The sequence below is a fragment of the Euleptes europaea genome, chromosome 1 (genome assembly GCF_029931775.1).
Source record: "Euleptes europaea isolate rEulEur1 chromosome 1, rEulEur1.hap1, whole genome shotgun sequence".
Classification (NCBI taxonomy): Eukaryota; Metazoa; Chordata; class Lepidosauria; order Squamata; family Sphaerodactylidae; genus Euleptes; species Euleptes europaea.
Window position 1 is genome coordinate 12,816,984 of NC_079312.1, and position 20,526 is coordinate 12,837,509.

Sequence of the window (20,526 nt, forward strand, 5' to 3'; positions counted from 1 at the left end):
ATTCGCCCAGATAAGTATGTTAAATGGTAGACTATGACTGTATTGTTGTATGTATTGTGTGAAGTGTAGTGTGGATTTATTGTTATGTATTATGTGTTTGATGTTTTTTGTGTTGTTTTGAAAATAAAAAATTACTTTAAAAAAAAAGAAAGAATTAGGTCCCCTCAAGTCCAGTATCCGACTGCTGATAAATACTTCCAGGAAGCTCAATAGGCAGGATGATGGAAGAAGCATTAACAATTTGAGGTATGCAGATGACACCATATTACTGGAAGAAAATAGTGAAGCCCTGAAATGACTCACAGGCTCAATCATCAACCAAAAGGGAGACTGCAACAGAGAAATCAGAAGGAGATTGAGACTGGGAAGGGCAGCCATGAAGGAACTAGAAAAGATCCTTAAGTGTAAGGAAGTGTCACTGGAGTCCAAGATCATTCATACTGTGGTATTCCCCAATACTGTGTATGGATTTCAAAGATGGACAATTAAGAAAGCTGACAGGAAGAAAATTGATTAATTAGAAATGTGGTGGCGGAGGACACTCTTACGGAGACCATGGACTGCCACAAAAAGACAAATTAGAGGGTTCTAGACCAAATCAAGCCTGAACTCTCCCTAGAAGCTAAAATAACTAAACTGAGGGCTATCGTACTTCGGTCACCTCCTGAGAAGGCAAGACTCACTGGAAAAGTCAATAATGCTAGGAAACCTTGAAGGCAGCAGGAAAAGAGGATGACCCAACATGACACGGATTGACTCTATAAAGGAAGCCACTGCCTTCAGTTTGAAAGACTTGTACAAGATTGTTAACTATAGGACATTTCGGAGGCCATTAATTGATAGGGTCATCATAAGTCACGAGTGACATGACAGCACATGACACATGCACACACAAGCAGGACACCAGAGACAACCATTCCCCCCTGTTGTTTACGTACGTAAGTGCCATCAAGTCGCAGACGACTGAAGGCAATCCCTGCAAGGGGCTTTCAAGACAAGTGAGAAGTAGAGGTGGTTTGCCTTCCTCTGTGGATCCTTCCTTCGTGGTCTCCCATCTAGGTTCCAAACCCGCTTGGCTTCCAAGATCTGACCAGCTCAGGCTAGACTCATGCTGTCCTCCCTCCCCCCCGTTCATCCCCCTACTTATAATTCTAATTCTGAAGTGTGCCCCCTATCTGCGGAGACTTAAATCCGCAGATAGGGGACACACTCAGCCCCAACAGGTTTTTCTGCAGGCTTAGGGAACCACCCCCCCAAGGTCTACAGAAAACTGAAATGGCCGCTTTGGAAGGTGGACTCTATGGCATTATATCCCACTGAAGTCCCTCCCCTCCCAAACCCCGCCCTCCTCAGGCTCCACCTCCCAAAATCTCCAGGTATTTCCCTACCTGGAGCTGGCAACCGTACAAATGAATAACACTTGAAGGAAAGGGAAGTAGCCATAAATGTGGGGGGATAATCATGCATTCATTCCTGTTATGTGTAACTAGGCTCAACTGGAGAAAGGATGCGAGGCAAAGGGGTTGTACTCAAAATGTCAGTGGGAAGGGGGTGTTAGCCCCCCCTTTGACGCTCTCTATTATGGGCACCAGAGAGTTAAATACTTTTTAAAGTCCCACTGATTTCAGTGGAATAAATTTCACTCTCATAGTGACATTTCTAAGCCCTGAATTCTGGTTGGCTCACATCATGTCTCCCAGGTGGGCATGTCACAGATAACAGTTTAAATCTTGGTTATACGTCTCAAGATTTCTTTCAAAGCAATAATTATAAGCAAGCAAAATACTGTCTGAAATATGATAAACAAGGTTCCTGACATAGGGTCTAGAGAAAAAGGAATGAGTTTGCCTCACACACAGTCACACTGCCAACCTCAAATATTTATACTTTAAAAAATCATACTATGTTGATGAGGAAGCTGAAATTGTTCAAGACTTTCTATTCCTTGGCTCCACCATCAACCAAAAGGGAGACTGCAGCCATGAAATCAGAAGGAGATTGAGACTGGGAAGGGCAGCCATGAAGGAGCTAGAAAATATTTGGAAGTGTAAGGATGTGTCCCTGGCCACCAAGGCTAGATTAATTCATCCCATCGTCTTCCCTATTACTATGTATGGGGGTGAAAGCTGGACAGTGAAGAAAGCTGATAGGAAGAAAATAGATTCCTTTGAAATGGGGTGTTGGAGGAGAGGGTTACGGATTCCGTGGACTGCCCAAAAAAACAAACCCGTGGGTTCTAGATCAAATCAAGCCTGAACTGACCCTAGAAGCTAAAATGACTCAACTGAGGCTGTCAAAAAGGGCAAGAGTCCAGTAGCACCTTAAAGACTAACAAAAATATTTTCTGGTAGGGTATGAGCTTTTGTGAGCCACAGCTCACTTCTTCAGATACAGCTAGAATATTAATCCATCTGTCTTTAAGTAGAGGAGAGTGAATTCAGACAAGCATATCTGAAGAAGTGAGCTGTGGCTCACGAAAGCTCATACCCTACCAGAAAATATTTTTGTTAGTCTTTAAGGTGCTACTGGACTCTGGCCCTTTTTGACTACTGCAATCAGACTAACACGGCGACCCACTGTGAATTATCAACTGAGGCTGTCGTATTTTGGTCACATCATGAGACAACAAAGAGTCACTGGAAAAGACAATAACGCTAGGAAAAGTTGAGGGCAGCAGGAAAAGAGGCAGACCCAACAAGAGATGGATGGACTCATTAAAGGAAGCCACAGCCTTCAATTTGCAATGTCTGAGCAAGGCTGTCAAAGATAGGACATTTTGGAGGACTTTCATTCATAGGGTCGCCATGAGTCGGAAGCGACTTGACGGCACTTAACACACACACACAGATGCACATCTAGATGCAGGAAAAGAGGAAGACCCAACAAGAGATGGACGGACTCAATAAAGGGAGCCACAGCCTTCAATTTGCAAGATCTGAGCAAGGCTGTCAAAGTTAGGACACTTTGGAGGACTTTCATTCATAGGGTCGCCGTGAGTCGGAAGCGACTGGACGGCACTTAACACACACACATATGTTTCAGAAGCAAAACTATGCATTCACTGTTGGAAAAGAGGTCAGAAAAAAACACGAAGGCATCAGAAAAACCGCAACATCTGAACAAGGAAAAACCACCGCAAGGGTTTGGAGGGAAACATACAAAGAGGCTTGTGGGCAAGAATGAGGTCCCCTCTGACTCTTCGTCCCTCTAGACCAGCATCTCATTCCCGACCCTCACTAAGCAGTGAGGGTCTCTCAAAAGCACAGCGCGAAGGCCACCGCCTCTGGCAGCCTGGTATTTAAACGCCCGCTGCGCTGGACCATGGAGGTTCGACCGCCGGCTCGCCTCGGAGGTACGGTGGCAAGCCCGCGCCTGCGGCCGCGCCGCATGTGGACGACCGCCTCGCCTCTCCCCCACCCCAGCATTTCGAGAGTCCTTGGCCTCTCCTGCCCCCCTCCCTCCCTCCTTCTCCCCACTCACCCGCCGGCTCCGCCCGGCCTCGCTGGTAGGCAATTGAAAGGCAACTTTCTCAATCTGACGAGGGGCAGGAAGTGGCCCCTCTCCGGCCCTTCCGTCTCAGGGCAGCCGCTCTAGGCAGCTCGGGCGGGACTCGCTCAGCTTAACCCTTGCAGCACCTGCGTGTGTGTGTGTGTGGCGACCCTATGAATGAAAGTCCTCCCAAAATGTCCTATCTTTGACATTTTGGGAGGACTTTCATTCATAGGGTCGCCACACACTGACTTAATAAAGGAAGCCACAGCTGTCTTGCTCAGATCTTGCAAATTGAAGGCTGTGGCTTCCTTTATTAAGTCAATCCATCTCTTGTTGGGTCTTCCTTTATTCCTTGCTCAGATCTTGCAAACTGAAGGCTGTGGCTTCCTTTATTAAGTCAATCCATCTCTTGTTGGGTCTTCCTTTATTCCTTGCTCAGATCTTGCAAACTGAAGGCTGTGGCTTCCTTTATTGAGTCAACATAGGATGATGGAATTACAGAGTTGGGAGGAGAAAGTTGCCTTTTAATTGCCTACCAGCGAGTTGGGAGCCAGTGCCCGGGCTGATCCGGCATTGAGCAGGGGGCTGGACTAGACGGCCTCTATGGTTCCTCCCAACTCTGTAACTCCATCATCCTATGTTGACTCAATAAAGGAAGCCACAGCCTTCAGTTTGCAAGATCTGGCACTGGCTCCCAACCGGGGGTCCGCGAGAACTGAATTAAGGTCCGCGAAACAAAGTTATAAACCCATCATAAATTAATATTTTCAATTAAAAGTTCTCTATTGTAAAAATAGATATTCAAATATTATTCTAAGTTTAATGTTTAACTAACAGTTATGATTCAAGTTTATTTGCAAATTCTCGGAATTTTTATTTTGAACCTTGGGGTCCCTGCACCGAACAAAAAAGTCCTAGTGGTCCCTGGTCAAAAAAAGGTTGGGAACCACTAGATCATCCCTGGCAAGTGCTTGTCCAGCCTCTGCTTAAAGACTGCCAGCGAGGGGGGAGCTCACCACCTCCCTAAGGCAGCCGATTCCACTGTCGAACAACTCTTATTGTGAAATTATATCTTAATATCTTTCCACCGGTAATTTAAAACCCATCTGTGCTTGGGAAAAAAACCAGGAGGCGAGATTGCTACCATTTCTTTCAATAGGCAGATGGATGTCTGATAGTCCAGGAAAACTGGGGGTGTGTGTGTTTAACTATAGGAGACAAGGTTGCCAACTCCAGGTTGGAGAATTCCTGGAGATTTTGGGGAGTGGAGCCTGGGGAAGGCAGGGTTTGGGGACAGGAGGGACCTCAGCATGGTATAAAGCCATAGAGTTCACCCTCCAAAGCAGACCTCTGTAGTCTGCAGGTTTGCCAGCTCCCTCTTCACCACCTTTGGGGGCAGAGCCTGAGGAGGGCGGGGTTTGGGGAGGGGAGGGACTTCAGTGCCATAGAGTCCAATTGCTAAAGTGGACATTTTCTCAAGAGGAACTGATCTCTTATCAGCTGGAGATCAGTTGTAATAGCGGGAGATCGCCAGCTAGTGCCTGGAGGTTGGCAACCCTAGTTAGTCTGGATATCAGTTTCTGGCACAGAACCACCTTCTCAGTTACCATTAGCCAAAAGAGCCACGTGACTCCTGGATGCCTTCTTCAAACCACACGCACAATGATATAACTAGTACTATTAAATATAACTATTAGCCATTTTACCAGAGCACCTCGAGGCACATAGGATTATCTCTCTGCACCCATGTCAAACCTTAGCCAGTCCTTGTGAATCTGCAGTCAGGGGAAAAGAGCAATAAGGGGTCAACTAACAGAACATGCAACTATGGCAGAACTAACATCCTTAATACATAATAGATCAACTTCTGAATTTCATGAAAATTTGAATGTATTTTTAAACTATATAATCAAAAATTAAGAATTTTAAACTACTTCCTCACTCTAATATCAGTTTGCACTGCAGCAAATACCCAGGTGATGCGATCGACCTCTATGCCGCGAAACGCTTCACCCGCCTTTTTAGATTCCATTCAAGTGATGGGATCATTTTTCTTTTCCAGTTCTTCTCTCGTAACGCTGTGATGTCATTCAAACTATGTGTTGTATGAGTAATGAGCTCATTCGAACTTCCCTATATGAACTTCCCTATGTGAAGTTCTTAGCCCGAGCTGAGCCTGTGTGTGAACTTCTCAGCTCGAGCTTTTAATAAAGAATTGCTTTAACGGCTCTGTTTTGTCGGGAATGCATCCCTGGGCAACCCTCGTTGGAACCTGCAATAAACTCCCTGTCACCTGTATGCCGTGAAAAGCTTCGCCCGCCCTTTTAGACTTTGTTCAAGGGCCGAGGCATTTTTCTCCTGGCCAGTTGGCAACTCTGAGAAGCCGCTTCCCCTCACTCTGGACAAAAGCCCCAACCCAAGGAGATGGCTGCCCTTCTTCCAAGGGCCCTTCTAACTGCTCCTTTGGTGGTCTTCTTCAGAACTCCTTCTTCCATGGGAAATAAACCCTTCACCACCTCAGCTCCTTCTTTTCTGTTTTGGTGGTTTTATCTCCTTTTTCTGCCCTGTTGGCAGGTAACCCTCTCAACCCACTGTCTCTGCAAAAGTCACCTTCCTCTAGAAAGCAGTGTTTCTCGACAAGAACTCCATCCCAGTGCCAGATTTATGTATTAAGCTAAACAAGCTATAGCTTAGGGCCCCACTCTCTTGGCCCCCCCCCAAATTTTTTAAATTAAATAATAATTGGTTCTTGTAGGTTATCCGGGCTGTGTGACCGTGGTCTTGGTATTTTGTTTCCTGACGTTTCGCCAGCAGCTGTGGCAGGCATCTTCAGAGGAGTAACACTGAAGGACAGTGTCTCTCAGTGTCAAGTGGGTAGGAAGAGTAATATATAGTCAGAAAGGGGTTGGGTTTGAGTTGAATCATTGTCCTGCAAAAAGTATCAAAGGTAATGTGCTAATCATTGTCCTGTAAGTATCAAAATAATAATAATAATTATTATTATTAGTATTTCCCTATTAATATACTTCTTAATTGTATTGTATTTCAGTTCAACAATTACTTTGATAAAATACATATTTTGTTAGGTGCAAATGGCTTTAGATACCTATTAGGTCCATAAAATACCATATAGCATATATTCAACACAAAAAAACAGCGACAATTTGTTGTTGACAAAGGACAGCTGGACATATAAAGGGCCCCATTACCTTCAATTGCTTAGGAGGGCCTCATCAAACCTACATCCAGCCCTGCATCCATCTATCCATCTATCTGTCTAATCCATCTATCTAATCCATCTGTCCATCTAGCCATCTAGCCATCTCTTGTTCATTTATAGCCCGCCTTTCACACTGGGACCCAAGGAGGATTGCAACTGCGATAAAAACTTCTCGATAAATCAGTAGGCGGGTTACAAAATGCCACATCAGGCAACCAGCGAGCAGATCACAAAATGGGACCACATTTGACTCGAACCGCAGAGATTCCTAGTGAGACAAAATAATGCAGTCGGGCTGCAGAAGAGGGCAACGAGGCAATCGTTGTAGGAAAGACTTTTTCCCTAACAAAAGTCACACACACACACAGCTGAAAAATCGTCTCTGCAGGGACGCTCCCCTGAACAATCCTGTTTCGTACATTTTGAAAACAATAGACGTGTCGGGGCTTTTCTAACAGCCTCGGGAGGATTGTTCCACAATGTAGGAGACTCCTGTGCAGAGGAAATCAGGGCGCCCACGTACTAATACTAAATAAAATATTTTCAGCAGGCGTAGGTCATGTTTTCCTCACCCCCCTCAGCAAAAACGCCTCAGCTGTCTCTCACCAACTGCCAGTTTTCTCCAACTGCCATTCACCTCAGGCATTCTTGACTCTCGGGAGTTCCCTAATGGTGTCTGACAATATTTGGGGATATCTCCTACGATCTTTCCCACAACTTCCCTACAGCTGATTTTTCATGACCAACAGTCCTTCTTAAAGTTTATGTGTGTGTGTGTGTGTTAAGTGCCGTCAAGTCGCTTCCGACTCATGGCGACCCTATGAATGAAAGTCCTCCAAAATGTCCTCTCTTTGACAGCCTTGCTCAGATCTTGCAAACTGAGGGCCGTGGCTTCCTTTATTGAGTCAATCCATCTCTTGTTGGGTCTTCCTCTTTTCCTGCTGCCCTCAACTTAAAGCTTATACCCTGCCAGAAAATGTGTTAGTCTTTAAGGTGCTACTGGACTCTTGCTGTTTTCTACTGCTAGTGACAGACTAACATGGCTACCCATCGTGGTTGAATTGGCTGTTGGTAGGGTTGCCAACCCCCAGGTACCCTATACAGGAAAATTATTTTTCAGTACACAACCACTAATCACTCTAAATATTCTTTTCCAAACTGTATTACACTTTATACATATCAACATATGATGAATTATTACAGTAAGACATACAATACTGAATGCATAAGATGGACCATAACATGGAAGTGTCCATAAACCAAAGTTCATATAACTGATGTTCAAAGTTATATAACAAGCATCCATCCAGAATTGTAATAATGTAATAGTTGGAACACCAGGGGGAAAAAAAGGGGGGGAATTCCACTTATCCGGCAGTATGATCCTTCAGTGCCAAAATTGAAAGATGCACTTGTTCCGTGGCCAGCTGATCCTTGCTGGCCAATCCTATGTTGTTCCTTGGATGTATTGCTGCTAAAAAGCTAGCGTAGAAAATGCTGCTGGAGAAAACTATGCGCTGTACATGTAATTGTACATGCATGCAATGTATACACACAGGTTGTATACACTGAAGGATCATTTATAGACTTCCAACAATCATATTATAAGTAAAAGATACAATTTCTGATCAGCCCATCATTATGTCATTGCTTGCATTTTGTTATTCTGAAATTGACAAGTTCTCTATGCGCAAGCGCTTACAGCAGCCCAGGGAGTTATCAGGAACGAACAGTTCTTTCTGTGCCGGAGTGGAAGAGAGAGGAGGAAAGGTCTGCCGACCTTGTATAGTATCGGCTTTTGAATACTTTTAGTGAAGAAGAGAGAGCTGACACGTGTTTATGTATACGCGTGTCTTACATAAGTGCAGAGAGAGGGGGGCGTTTCCATAGGCACGTCAAGTTCACCTGGAGGAAATGGCAATTGGACTCTATGGCATTGAAGTCCCTCCCCTCCCCAAACCCCGCCCTGCTCCAGCTCCGCCCCCCAAAAACCCAGGTATTTCCCAATCCGGAGCTGGCCACCCTATTTGATGCTGTGGTTGATTTCATGCACAGCTTCTGTCCTCAGCCTCTCTCCGTTCCTTCCCAAGATTTCCTTTTCTGACTTTAATCCCTTCTTCCGGTCAAGAAAGCCCCTTTTGGAGGCGCTGTCTCTAGGGTCAACATCCTCCAGGTGAGGTCTGGAGAACTCCCAGAATTACAACTCCAGATCAGTTCTCCAGATCAATGCTGAAACAGCAGCATCCGTCCATCAGTGGTGATGTTAAAGGGTTAACAGACCCACAGGACATCGTGGGAAAAGGGGCAGGGGTTATGCAGATCTCCCACCAATGGCTACCATATCAATGGCAAACAAAATCATGAAATTGACAAGGTGGAAAGAATCCACAAAATAGAGAACCTAGCTGCTGGGCAGGCGGCCAATTACCTGGCGGGTAGAAAGCATAGGATTTGGGGGATAGATTTGGAAGGAATGTGAAGCAGGCAGTTCTGGCTGTGGCGTTGGGCGCCTCCAAGGGCAGCACAGCTGACAGAAACCTGAAGGAGCATCAAGCTGATTCGAAAATCAGTTTCGAGACCACTTCCTTTATCGCTTCTCGGCCTATCGGCTAAGATCAAGTGTAGTGTCTGTTCTTATCAGTTTAATACCTGATATGTCCTCTATTTGAGGATTATCTATTAAATGGATTTTTGGAACTGGGAAATGGAATAGGGGCTTGCTCTAACCATTCCACGCATTGACCTGGTATTGCAGTATCTCCAGGAACAGTGCACCTCCCTTGGGGAGAAATATTTCCTGGTAAAAAACAGATCAGTGTTTCTTTTACCTTTTCCATGAGCCCAGCATCATGGGGTGTGTTGAACTGGATGGAGCAGAATGGCCTGATCTCAGCAGATCTCAAAAGCTAAGCAAGGTAGCCTCTGGTTAGTACTTGGATGGGAGACCACCAAGGAAGTTGCTACACAGAGGCAGGAAATGGCAAACCACCTCTTGTTTGGTTCTTGTAGGTTATCCGGGCTGTGTAACCGTGGTCTTGGTATTTTCTTTCCTGACGTTTCGCCCGCAGCTGTGGCAGGCATCTTCAGAGGAGTAACACTGAAGGACCAGTGTCTCTGTTACTCCTCTGTAGATGCTTGCCACAGCTGCAGGCGAAACGTCAGGAAAGGAAATCCCAAGACCACGGTTACACAGCCCGGATAACCTACAAGAACCAATGAACTCTGACCGTGAAAGCCTTCGACAGCACCTCTTGTTTGTCTCTTGCCTTGAAGTAGGGTTGCCAATCTCCAGGTGGAGATCTCCAGACAATAAAGGTCAGTTCGTGGTGATTTGGGGGTGGGGCTGGAGAAGGATCGAGTTCGGGGAAGGAAGGGAGCACAGCAGGGATGCAATGTCATAGAGTGCACCCTCTGAAGCTGCCATTTTCTCCAGGAACTCTGCCATCTGGAGAGCAGTTGTAATTCCGGGAAATCTCCAGGCCCCACCTGGAGGTTGGAAACTAACTGTATGAGATAAATTGAGAGAAGATAAGACATGAAGCTTAGTCTACTGAAGCCAAACTGCATTAGCTTGACCTCAGGCAAGCTCAGTCTTTTCCTGCGCTTGTTTCTGTCCTGAGGTGTGAAGGAGTTTGTTTATTTGAAATTCATCCTGGACATCTTGCAAGAAGCTCAGAACACTGCGAGGCCCAGACATGAATACAGGACCTCAAAATCGATAAGACAGGCAGCTGCCTTCAACTGAAGCTGCCTTCTAGTGAATCAGACCCTGGGTCCATCAGTCAGTATTGTCTACTCAGACCGTCAGTGGCTTTCCAGGGTCTCAGGCAGAGGTCTTTCACATCACCTACTTGCCTAGTCTCTTTAAGTGGAGATACCGGGAATTGAACCTGGCACCTTCTGCATGCTAAGCAGATGCTCTACCACTGAGCCACAGCTCCTCGAGGGCTGGGATTCCACCCAGTGCTTCTTTGGCTTCAAAGACTTCCACCTGTGGACGCAACTTTCTCTGCGTAGACTGCTGACCATCAGTGGCTCTCTAGGGTCTCGGATTTTCACATCATCTCCCATCTGACCCTTTTAACTAGAGATGCTGGGGATTGAACCAGGGACCTTCTGCATGCCAAGCATGCTACCACTCAATCGCAGCCCCTCACCACCGGCTCTCTCTTGAGACCTCTCCAGGGTCTCAAGCAGAGGTCTTTCACATCACCTACTTGCCTAGTCCCTTTAACTGGAGATGCTTGGGGACTGAAACTGGGACCTTCTGCATGCCAAACAGATGCTCTACCACTGAGCCACGGCCCCCTCCCAGTCTGTTCACACAGTGGCCAACCAGGTGCCTCTAGGAAGCCCACAAACAAGAAAACTGCAGCAGCCGCATCCTGGCTGTGTTCCACAGCACCTACCATAATAGGCATGCTCCTCTGATCCTGTAGAGAATCATGACTAGCATCCATTTTTACTAGTAGCTATGAATAGCCCTTTCCTCCATGAACACGTCCACTCCCCTCTTAAAGCCTTCCAGGTAGGCAGCCATCACCACATCTTGAGGCAGCAAAATCCACAATTTAACTACGAGCACAGAGGCTAGGAAACAACCTGCATTTCCCCTAACACAATGACATTTCAGGCATTTCCACACGCACCTTCATTGGGGTCTTGACTGTCGTTTAAGGTTCCGGCAGCCGTTTGAGGAAGCGGGTATGAATCTCTATGGCCATTTATTCTTGGAAGGTTTTGCATTGGATTTGCCACTCTTTAGATTTTTTCCCCATCCATATTCTCAAAACTCAACAATAAGCTGCCATGCAGAGTTTTGAGAATCCAGATGGGGGAAATGCGCATCTATAGAGTGACAAATCCAATGCAAAACCTTCCATGAATAAATGGCCTATGAGGGAAAAGAAAACATCCTTTGAGCGAAGCTCAGCCAGGAAGAAAAGCCTGAAGGGGACTGGAACACCTCCATCCGAGTAAAAAAAGAAGCGCAGCCATCACCGCATCCTGTGGCAGCAAAATCCACAATTTACCGCCACCAAAATGATTTTAATTTGTTTTAATCATGTTTAAGCAGCAGCAGCTCCACGGCAGACGTGAAAACACTGCCGTATCTAGTTTGGCCCAGAGAAATAAGGATTTGCTTGCCAGAGAACACCAGGTTGAGAAAGTAATATGGTCGCTAATTGGCCAAGAGCAAAATATCTCATCTCTTGAACAGAGGCTAAATTCATACACTTGAAGCTCTTCAAGACACGTAGAGGGAAATAATGTCACCTGTTTGCTGCAGATCAAACTGATATTATTATTAAAGTGACTGCTGGAAGGACCAGTTCAAACATTAGTAGCCCTAGGAAGGATCTGAAACTGGTGTAGTAAAAGTGCCAGCACACCATCTCCCTCCAACACACAAACTTTTTGCAATTTGGAGGGACGTGGAGTCAAGCTGGATTTACCCTAAGGGAAAAGTAGTGAGCGTCTTGTCAGGCATCCAAAACCAGGTTCTGAAATTTGTCTGGGTTCAACCGCAATATCCTTTAAAGGAAAATAACTAGAAAATTGGACATTTCATCTGGTCCTGGCCACTCTGACCTTCAAGTGTGCATCATTTGACCCTACAAGCTGCCCAACACTTCTCCTTAGGAAGTATCTTTGGGCCTGAGAAAACATCAGGACCCTTCTGAGGAGGAGAAGGCAGAAAATAAGATCCTGTTGTAGGTCACTTTGTGAATTTTACAGAGGCACTTTTCTCTCATCAGGACTCAAATCCCAGAGTTTTGTGGTTATTCTTCCCAATGCATTCACAAAGAGAAGGGCCAGCCTTCAAGCAAATTGGCTGTGTGTGGTTCTTCTCAAGCTCAGGAAACCCAGAAGGGGACTCTCAAACATAGGATTGCCAACCTCGAGGTGGGGCCTGGAGTTCTAGAATTACAACTGATCTCCAGACTAGAGAGATCTGTGTATGTGTGTGCAGTGCTGTCAAGTTGCAGCCAACTTAGGTTTTTCAAGGCAAATGATTAAGCGGAGGTGGTTTGCCACTCTCTTCCTCTGCAAAGTTTCCCTAGTGGTCTCCCATCTAAGTGCTGACCCAGCATAGCTTCCGAGATCTGACATGATTGGGCTATACCAGGGGTGGGGAACCTTTTTTCTGCCAAGGGCCATTTGGATATTTATAACATCATTCGCGGGCCGCGCATTCTGGCCCTGCCCCCTTTAACCCTTCCATTGTTGCCACTTCTGCCCCCAGCCCTCTTGTAATACAGAGGAAAAGATTTCTTTCCCTGGTGGGAAAGGGTTAATACAGTTTCTTGGGCAGTCATAACAGCTCTATAGCTAATGACTCTTCTCCAAGGGGGAAAGAAGGTTCCTTTTCTCAGCAAAACAAACTCCCATCCGCCTTGAATAGAGGCTGTTCCTGTCCGAGGGAGCGGATCGCCAGTCTAAGATCCTTCTGAGCTAAAGATCTGCCAGGACCCACAAAGGGCCAGACCAAATGATTTCGCGGGCCTTATACGGCCCCCGGGCCTGACGTTCCCCACCCTGGGCTATACTATATCATTCCAGAGATCAGTTTCCCTGGCGAAAATGGCAATTTCAGATGGCAGAATCTATGATAGATTCTAGGTAAAATTCCTCCCCAAATACCCTCTCCACAGGCGCCACCTCCCCAAATATGCAGGGATTTCCCAAGCCAGATTTGGCAACCCGCCTAGTTGCAGAACGAGAGGGAAAGCGAAATGCTGTTGTTTTGGACTCTCTTCACATGGAAGTTTCCCCAGGCATTTGGGTGCCAAATCCCTAGCTTTCTCGTTTTCCATTTGTTATCTTTCCGTGGGTTCTGCATTGCTTCTCAGTGATTTCTTAAATCAGATCAAATGTGGCTTGAGAAAGCAGGAGGGAAATGCGGAAAGAGAATGGGAAATGAGAAAGGGAGGCGGCTCAGAGGAAAACCATGGCACACAAACCCCAGCAAAACCTCTGTGTGAGATGACGAATTGTGTGGCTTTATTTTCTTGCTGCCAGCTGTGTTGTAAGACCCCTGGGGTGTCCATATTTATGACCTTTCCCTTTGATAGTGGTCACATTACACTAGATGTGTGACAATATATTTGCTTCATCATCTTGTAGTGGAAACTGCGGAAGACCATTGTGTTACGAGGAGGTAGATGGTGATCAATGCAGCCCTTCCCCATGTGAGAGTTAACTTTAGGGAGTTAACTTTCACACAGCACTGTAAATGATGAGCACCTGGTGATGGGGGAAAAGGTTAGTTTTCACTCTCTGTTAAAAGAAGGGGAGGGCTTCACATAAGGAGCCAGCCAGGAGGAGGGCGTCTGGAGAACCAGGACGGCTGCCAGAGAAGAAGCGGCTTGCTTGCCTCCCAGGAGACAACTTCCCATCCTTATTTCAGACTCAGCCTGGATAAAAGGTTATTTTTGTTGAAAGATTACTTAGCTTGGGTAAAAGGGTGTATTTTTTGTTTAATAAAACGGCATACTTTTGCCTGTTGGACTCATTTCTTTACCGAACCATGGGTAACCACTTCTTCTCACCTCTGCTCTAATCAACCTGATTACAATATACATCCTTTACAAGCATTCTTTACAACACCCTTCCCACTGGAATATAAAGACCCAGATTTCCATTCCTACTTGTATCTGAGGAAGGGAGGGAGGACAGTAAGAAGGGCGAAAGGGAAAGGGGGAGGTGGGGAAACTGGCCTCTTCAAGCGCTTAAGTGTTATCAATTCCTCATGATCAATTTTTTAAAAAAAGGATGAAAACACAATACTTTCTTTAAACAAAAGTTTTATTTGTGTCCAGTATTTCTTCAATATCCATAAATACATTTTTCGAAACAACAAAAGGGGGGAATCCCCAAGGACATCTAAGAAGGGTTTTCAACCATCTAGAACCAAAAAAAAAAAATCTATAACCCTGTTAGACTGGATGCACACCGATTTAGATATTATGCTGTTGCAACCGTTCTGTCGTTGGAGAAGTGCTGTGACATAATGGTTACAGCGTTGGACTAGAACCAGGGACCTGGATTCAAATGCCCACTACAGGGCCTCGATACATGATACGCACCGTTCCTGGGCCTGTCAACTGGATGTGCGGGGGTAATCCCAAGGATAACATTCCCCCGCTGCCAGGAGGGGCTTCCCCACAGCTGCTCAGATGGCTGGCAGGGTGGCAGGAAAGGGGGGCGTTGGCAGAGACCCAACACGCTGACATCACTCCCCGTGCGTATGAAAGTGATGTCAGCGTGACCCCAGGGATGACCTGGCATTTGGGCCAAACTCTGTGGTTAAACTACAGAGTTCTGCCTAAATGCCAGAGTGTCCTTGGGGTCACGCTGACATCATTTCTGGGTGCACGGGGAGTGATGTCAGCGTGTCACCGGTAGGGTTGCCAACCTCTAGGTACTCCAGGGAAAAAGAGGGCTCTGTGCTGTATAATGAGTATAACAAACCAAGAACAGCACAACAACAGTAAATTGCAAATTTAAATATATTGGTGACTGGGTAAAAAGGTGATCGAATATAAATATGTAAAATACAAATTACAAAATACAATACACAATATACAAATAAACACAGATTGGCAACTTGCATCTAAAGTTTTCTCCAGTCAAGGATTTTTGAGCAGGCAACAACAGTACCCGATACAATATGTCATATATAAAGGTAAGTATCCCTTTTTAAACAATCTTGAATATAGTTGAAATAACAGTGTCCTTTCCTTTCTTTCAGAATAGAGTTGTTAACTTGACTTGGAAATGAACATCAAAGCTATTCCATAACTAGATCTGGACGTGTCGTCTAGATCACATGAACACGTTTCGCTTTGAGCTTCATCAGCTATACAATCTGTGCATAATAAAATTATTAACATAATTATTGGTCATTATTATTAAAATTGAGCACTATGTAACCATCCATTATGCAAAAATCATAGTCATCAATATATTTAAATTTGCAATTTAGTGTTGTTATGCTGTTCTTGGTTTGTTAACCTCTAGGTACTAGCTGGAGATCTCCAACAGAGATCAAGTCACCTGGAGAAAAATGGCCGCTTTGGCAATTGGACTCTATGGCACTAAAGTCCCTCCCCTCCGCAAACCTCGCCCTCCTCAGGCTCCGCCTCAAAAACCTCCTGCCAGTGGCGAAGAGGGACCTGGCAACCCGAGTCCCTGGTGATGTCAGTGCATTGCCGGCAAGAGCCCCGGCCGCCGGTTAAGTCCCCTGGCCAGCTGCCAGACGTCCCCAGTTGAAACATTTATTTTCCAAGACTTGGAGACTGACTGTTACCGCACTTGTATTCCCAGCGATGTATTAAGAGTTTGAAAATGTTATAAAAAATACTGTTTGCACTTTCTATGTATTCCCAGCGATGTATTAAGAGTTTGAAAACGTTATAAAAAATACTGTTTGCAGCTGTGAAGATGTCTTCCAACCATTTATAAGCCGTGGTATCCAAAAACCCTTTTAAAGCGATGTTTTTTACAACATTTTCAAACCCTTAATACATCGCTGGGAATACAAAGTGCAATAACCCCCTTAGATTGAGACCATGGGGAAGGGGGGTGCAAGCTGTCCCCTGTGACGTTTTGATGACCCGAAATGGCCCGATTGGGGGGGGGGGCTGTTTGGGAAAACCCCATATAGCCCATTGGTACGCCTAAGTTTCACCAATGGGGCAAGTAGGAGCTGCAGTTCAGGGAAACAATGCCAAGGGAGGATCAAGCCCCTTCTCGCCACATTCCTGACCCAAATTGGTGCCCCACACCCTTGAGAATCCAAGCTTCAGTACCCCGTGTAGTTAACACCCTCATCTCCAAAGCTGACTTTCTCAGCTGAACCTACCTCACAGGGTTGCTGTAAGGATGAAATGGAAGAGGTGGGAACTGTGTAAGCCACCCTGAGCTACTTGGAGAACGGGCAGGGTTTTTAAAAGGTGATAAAAGATCTGTTTTCTACCCAGCTAGCAGAATTTAAGCGGTGGATTATTACAATAGCAGAACATCAGGTGTGCCTCCTGTCACTGTCTATGTTATTTATTTAGTATTCAAATTTGTAGCCTGCCCTCCCCAGCAAGCCAGCTCAGGGCGGATAATTACAATTATCTTTGTACTACAATTACATAATTACTTTGAAGCGTAGTCAGTCCAAAGGTATAGCGCCATCCCTGAAGAGTGGCTAAGAAAAATGAGTGGGGAGAAGAGAACAAGCCCTCGACTGTTACTCTTAAGTATATACAAATTTGTATTTTGTAATAAATAATTACATTCAGGGAACATGCCCATTTTTTTACCTGAGAGATGAAATAAGAACCTTGCTGTTCGGGTTGCCAACTTCCCGGCGGTGCCTGGAGATCTCCTGGAATCACGACTGATCTCCAGGCTAGAGAGATCAGTTCCCCTGGGGGAAAAGCTGCTTTGGAGGAGGGACTGAATGGCACGATGCCCCACCGGGGTCCCTCCCCTCCCCAGGGTCCACCCCCCAAGACTCCAGGCCCCTTCTTATGTTCCCAAACTGCAAGAGGCGACACAGGAAGAAGGTCCTACAATCTCTTTTCCAGGTGTGAGCAGACTTACAAGGCTTTCCCCTAACTTTCCCTGTACAAATTTACTGCTTGTTCCTTTAAAGCGCAACAGTTGCCCATCGGAAGCTGATTCTATGATTCCCTTCTACGGTGCTACTGGAAACATTTAGTAAGTTTTATTTTTTTCTCCTGTCCAGTTTCTTCTTCTGCTGCCATTTTTTAAAAATAATAGATGGTTGTTTTATGGATTTTGTTTTGCACCCTACACCAGCATGGAGTAGCGGTTAAGAGCGGTGGACTCTGATCTGGAGAACCGGGATTGATTCCCCACTCCTCCCCATGAGCAGCGGACACTAATCTGGTGAACTGGGTTGGTTTCCCTACTCCTACACATGAAGCCAGCTGGGTGACCTAGGGCTAGTCACAGCTCTCGTAGAGCTCTCTCTGCCCCACCTACCTCACAGGGTGTCTGTTGTGGGGAGGGGAAGGAAAGGTGATTGTAAGCCGGTTTGAGTCTTCCTTAAGTGGTAGAGAAAGTCGGCATATAAAACTCAACCTTCTTCTTCTACTTTTCAGGGATCAGGGGCAATAATTTCACATTGAAGATGAAGGTAACTGGTCTTGCCCATGAGATGGATTGTTTAGGGAAGGGGCCAAAATTTGTGCAGAGCCATTACAGCTCTCAAAAATGGGGAGGGACTACAGACTCTCCAAAATGTCCTCTCAAAAAGCCAGCCCTTGTTTTACCATTTCCACACTGCTTCCCCTCTTGTGGGAGGTGTTCTTTCGGCACCATTTTCTTTTTTTTTTTAAGGAGAGTGATTCTTGCAAGCAAGGCGATCTAGCCAGTAAGGGCTCATGCAGCTGTTGCCATGACATCTTCACGGTGTCACATAATCAATCCAGTGCAGCAATCTAACAATGTCACAAAGCCAGTTCAGAGCAAGGGCAATGCTTCTTGCCCTCACTCTGAATGGGTAACTGGTTTCATCTCATTTTGCAACCCCTCTCCCCTTGAACTATCTCTGAGGAAAGGAATTTTTTTCCCTACAGGAGATAAAGCTTTTGGTGTTTGGGAGCCAGTGTGGAGTAGTGGTTTAGAGTGTCAGACTAGGTTCTGGGAGACCCAGGTTCGAATCCTCACTTCTGTCATGGAAGCTGACTGGGTGATCTTGGCCTGTCGCACACTCTCAGCTTGATCTACCTCACAGGGTTGTTGTGAGGATAAAATGCAAGAGAGGAGAACAATGTGAGCCGCCTTGGGTCCCCATGGGGGAAAACAATGGGTTATAAATAAAATAAAAATAATAAATAATTTGGCTTCATCCCAGGGCTTTTCAGTCACTCCACAGGATGATCCCACAAAAAAGCAGACCCCACAGAGCACCGATAATGCTTAAATATACAGTTAGGAGTGACCAAGCATTGACAGGACAGCTGCTGCCAAAGCAATGTTTTTTAAATTCTGCACAATAAAATCTCTAATGGCCCTTCAGAAGCCTTGCTGGGGAAAAGTCCCACATAGCCACGCCCACCTTCTAAGAACACTTGGTGGGCTCTGTGTGTCAGTATGTACATAAAGACTGCAGACAGTAAGGAGATGGAGATAATCTACTTGACAGTTTACTGACAGCTGTAGTCACATGACTGTAAGAAAGATGTAGTCAGAACTGGCCTGGACAGGTACTAAATGATGACTCAGCAACTGCCAGTTGATTGGTTAAAAGACTGGGCAGAATTGTATATAGCTGTACAAAGATTGTATGTATTAGCTCTGCTACAACTGGAGTGTCTGGCGGAGCACTTTGTCGGAGTGTGCCAGAACTTGCTTGTATATATTTATTGCACCTGTAAATAAATGTAGATAGCACTGATTCAAAGTGTGCTGACTCTGCTGTTCTCACTTGAGCCTGGGGTGCCAGCAAAACCTAAACTACAGACGCCGTCACTGTGGGCACCCCGTTGGGGACCCCTAGTCAATCCCAACCAGCAACAGTTCTCCAGGGCATCAGGCACCGGTCACTGTCACAGCACAACACCCCGAGATCCTTTCTACGATGACCAGGATCAAACCTGGGACCTTCCTGCATGCATTACCCTACCACCGAGCTAGGGACTTTCAATAACTATCAACAGTTGTGGTCAACTCTCCGTATGCAGAATCGCTATAGACTAAGCAAAACCAAGCTCAACCCAACTTTGTCTCCAGTGGTAATATATACGTACTAAAGGTTTATACCCTACAAGTAAATTTAGCCTACGTTGTGCAAGCATAGATAAACACATTCCTAGGACGGAACTAGGCGCATCCCAACCCACCCACCCCCAAATGCCAACGGAAGTGTGAAGGAGCAATCAAATTCCCACATGCAACACTTCATCCTTCTTTCACATTTAACTAGTCATCAGGGCAGGCCTCAACTCTGCGGGTGCCGGATGTTCATGTTTCGAGATGTTCTAGGGTTTTTAAAACTGTGCGGAAGCACCCTACCCATCTGGACAACCACAATCCATGTTTAGGTCTTTCCTTCTTGGTGGGTGCTGCTCTGGTGCCTAAGGAGGAGTGACCGGTCGCTGAAGATCTTCCCGCAGTCCGAGCATTTATAAGGCTTCTCTCCCGTGTGGATTCTCATGTGCACCCGCAGGTTCGAGTTGCCCCCGAAGCTTTTCCCACAGTCCGTGCATGTGTACGGTTTCTCTCGAGTGTGAGTCCTCTCGTGCACCAGGAGGCCGGAACTCTGGCTGAAGCTCTTCCCGCAGTCCCTGCATTTGTACGGCTTCTCGCCCGTGTGGATCCTCTGGTGCCGGATGAGGACGGGCCGTTCCCGGAAGCTCTTCCCGCAGTCAGTGCATTTGTACGGCCTCTCTCCCGTGTGGGTCCTCTTGTGGACAATCAGGTTGGAGTTGTCACAGAAGCTCTTCCCGCAGTCGGAGCACTGGTAGGGCTTCTCACCTGTGTGGATCCTCTCATGAGTGATCAGGTAGGCTCGGGTGCTGAAGCCCTTCCCGCAAACAGAACACTTGTACGGTTTCTCTCCTGTGTGGGTCCTCTCGTGGGCTTGAAGGTTACATTTCAGCTGGAAGTCTTTCCCGCAATGAGCGCATGCCTTCTCCCTCTCGTTTCCCATCTTCTGCGCTTCCCCTGAGGGGATGGTTAGCTGGACCACAGTTCCATCAAGTTCCACGTACCTGCCCTGAGAATTAATAAACTTGTCTCCCTCCTTCTCGGGGTATGTTTCCTCCTGGTTCACAGAAGCATCTCCTCGA

General features: G+C 46.1%; 1 protein-coding gene and 1 non-coding gene across 2 annotated transcripts in view; both read left to right on the top strand.

Annotated features, from left to right (window-relative positions):
* Positions 1-20,526, top strand: part of LOC130493380 (zinc finger protein 271-like) — a 96,796-nt gene that overhangs the window by 47,173 nt on the left and 29,097 nt on the right. The window contains exon 5 of the mRNA XM_056867104.1: positions 13,583-13,589. Coding sequence (XP_056723082.1) covers positions 13,583-13,589 — 7 coding nt within the window. The remainder of the gene's footprint in view (positions 1-13,582; positions 13,590-20,526) is intronic.
* LOC130493617 (U2 spliceosomal RNA) lies at positions 9,302-9,492 on the top strand. The gene has a single exon (XR_008933993.1). It is a non-coding gene; the product is annotated as a U2 spliceosomal RNA (small nuclear RNA).